This window comes from Calidris pugnax, unplaced genomic scaffold (genome assembly GCF_001431845.1).
Source record: "Calidris pugnax isolate Ruff unplaced genomic scaffold, ASM143184v1 scaffold659, whole genome shotgun sequence".
Classification (NCBI taxonomy): domain Eukaryota; kingdom Metazoa; phylum Chordata; class Aves; order Charadriiformes; family Scolopacidae; genus Calidris; species Calidris pugnax.
The window spans coordinates 2,802-5,970 of record NW_015091344.1 but is presented as its reverse complement, the minus strand read 5'-3'; the positions used below and the strand labels follow the sequence as shown (position 1 = coordinate 5,970).

The 3,169-nt window shown below is 58.1% G+C and overlaps 1 protein-coding gene across 1 annotated transcript in view; it reads right to left on the bottom strand.

Annotated features, from left to right (window-relative positions):
- Positions 1-1,647: 1,647 nt before the first annotated feature.
- The window catches only part of LOC106899274 (E3 ubiquitin-protein ligase HUWE1-like), a 3,547-nt gene continuing 2,025 nt past the window's right edge, over positions 1,648-3,169 (bottom strand). The window contains exons 2-4 of the mRNA XM_014961022.1: positions 2,920-3,131; positions 1,757-1,936; positions 1,648-1,654 (exon numbers count right to left, since the gene is read on the bottom strand). Of these exons, the coding sequence (XP_014816508.1) occupies positions 1,648-1,654; positions 1,757-1,936; positions 2,920-3,131 (399 nt within the window). The remainder of the gene's footprint in view (positions 1,655-1,756; positions 1,937-2,919; positions 3,132-3,169) is intronic.

Sequence of the window (3,169 nt, the reverse complement as noted above, 5' to 3'; positions counted from 1 at the left end):
GACACAATGAGCTGAGGAACCCCCCACGACCCACAGACACCCACCACAGGGCCACCCCCACCCACCAGGATCCACCACAAACCCTCGAGAACCACCAAGATCCCACCACGACCCCCTCAAGATCCCACAACTCCTCAAGAACCACCAAGACGCCACCCACAACCCTTCAAGAACCTCTCAAGAACCCTCAAGATCCCACCACGACCCCCCAAGATCCTACCACGACCCCCCAAGATCCCACAACTCCTCAAGAACCACCAAGATGCCACCCACAACCCTTCAAGAACCTCTCAAGAACCCTCAAGATCCCACCACGACCCCTCAAGAACCACCAAGATCCCACCACGACCCCTCAAGATCTCACCATGACCCCTCAAGAACCCCCAAGACCCCACCATGCCTCAAGATCCCACCACGACCCCTCGAGGTCCCACCACGACCCCTCAAGAACCTCCAAGATCCCACCATGACCCCTCAAGATCCCACAACTCCTCAAGAACCACCAAGACACCACCCACAAGCCTTCAAGAACCTCTCAAGAACCCTCAAGATCCCACCACGACTCCTCAAGATCCCACCACGACTCCTCAAGAACCCCCAAGATCCCACCACGACACCTCAAGGAACCCCAAGATCCCACCACGACACCTCAAGGAACCCCAAGATCCCACCACAACCCCTCAAGATCTCACCATGACCCCTCAAGAACCTCCAAGATCCCACCATGACCCCTCAAGATCCCCCATAATCCCCAAGATCCCACCACAACTTGTCAAGATCCCACCACGACCCCTCAAGATCCCACAACTCCTCAAGAACCACCAAGATGCCACCCACAACCCTTCAAGAACCTCTCAAGAACCCTCAAGATCCCACGACCCCCCAAGATCCTACCACAACCCCCCAAGATCACACAACTCAAGAACCACCAAGACGCCACCCACAACCCTTCAAGAACCTCTCAAGAACCCCCAAGATCCCACCACGACACCTCAAGGAACCCCAAGATCCCACCATGACCCTTCAAGAACCCCCAAGATCCCACCAAAACCCCTCAAGATCCCACCACAACCCCTCAAGAACCCCCACAATCCCCAAGATCCCACCACGACCCCTCAAGAACCACCAAGATCCCACCACAACCCCTCAAGATCCCACAACTCAAGAACCACCAAGATGCAACCCCCAACCCTTCAAGAACCTCTCAAGATCCCACCCAGAAGATCCTACAAAGACCCCTAAAGAACCCAGAAGATCCCATAAAGACCCCTCAAGACCCCACCACGACCTCTCAAGACCCCAGAAGATCCTACAAAGACCCCTCAAGACCTCAGAAAATCCCACCACGACCCCCCAAGACCCCAGAAGATCCCACTACAACTCAAGATCCCAGAAGATCCTACCACGACCCCCCAAGACCCCAGAAGATCCCATAAAGACCCCTCAAGACCCCAGAAGATCCTACAAAGACCCCTCAAGACCCCAGAAGACCCCACCACGACCCCTCAAGACCCCAGAAGATCCCACCACGACTCCTCAAGACCCTGGAAGATCCCACAAAACCCCTCAAGATCCCACCACGACTCCTCAAGACCCCACAACAACCTCCTAAGACTCCCCACAACCCCTCAAGGCCCACCATGACCCTCAAGACCTCCCAAACCCCCCCCAAGATCCCACCACAACCCCCCCAAGACCCCACCAAACCCCCCTCAAGACCCCTCCAGCCCTGGGCGTCCATGGGGTGGGATGGTACCTGGAGAGGTCCAAGCTGTGGGGCACCCGCGCCAGGTCGTTGACCAAGCCCTTCTTGAGGAAGAGGCGGATGATGTTGTTCATGCCGTTGTGTTGGGTCTTGGTGGCGCTGCTGTAGAAGCTGGAGGTGGAGGGGCAGGACTCCATGATGGTGCTGATGATGCACATGACGGCTTGGAGCCTGCGGGGGTCGGAGGGGGGGGACACACACGTAGGGACGGGTCACACCTTGCGGGGGACGTGGCACAACCCACCCGGAGGTTGTGTCACCCCCCACCAAAGAGGGGACATCAACAACGTGGAAGATACGTCAACCCCATGTAGGCCACGTCAACCCCCGTGGAGGTCAACGCTATGGAGGACACCTCAACCCCATGAGGAACATCTCACCCCATGGAGGACATCTCAACCCCATGAGGAACATCTCACCCCCATGAAGGACACCTCAACCCCATGAGGAACATCTCACCCCCATGAAGGACACCTCAACCCCATGAGGACCATCTCACCCCATGGAGGTCATCTGACCCCCATGAAAGACACTTCAACCCCATGAGGACCTTCTCACCCCACGGAGAACACCTCAACCCCATGAGGACCATCTAAACCCCATGAGGAACATCTCACCCCATGGAGGACACCTCAACCCCATGGAGGACCATCTCACCCCACGGAGGACACCTCAATCCCATGAGGACCATCTCACCCCATGGAGGTCATCTGACCCCCATGAAAGACACTTCAACCCCATGAGGACCTTCTCACCCCACAGTGGACATCTCACCTCCATGAGGACTATCTCACCCCATGGAGAACACCTCAACCCCATGAGGAACATCTAAACCCCGTGAGGACCATCTCACCCCATGAGGAACATCTAAACCCCACGGAGGACACCTCAACCCCATGAGGAACATCTCACCCCATGGAGGGCACCTCAACCCCACGAGGGACATCTAAACCCCCACGAGGGACATCTAGCCCCAATGATGGACATCTAAACCCAATGAGGACCATCTAAACCCCCGTGAGGACCACCTAAACCCCCGTGAGGACCACCTAAACCCCCGTGAGGACCATCTAAAACCCACAGAGGACAGGCCAACCCCACAACCCCGTGACCAACAAGGCCGCTGGTGAGGGTGTTGTCCCCGTGTCCCCTACCTGGCGTGCTTCTCGGTGCTCTCGGCCATGGCCAGCGCCCGGCCCAAGGCCGCCTTCACCTCGTTGACCAGTGCCACCTGGGCGTCGGTGCCACTGCCGGCCGCCGCCAGACTGGCCAAGAAGAGCCGGGCCAGCGCCGGCGTGTCCTTGTCCTCGGCGTTCTGCGTGTGGGGCAGGAGGTGGTCCAGGACAAAGGCCAAGACGCTGCAGTCCTGGGGGGGCAGAAGGACAAATTGGGGGGGGGGGGGGG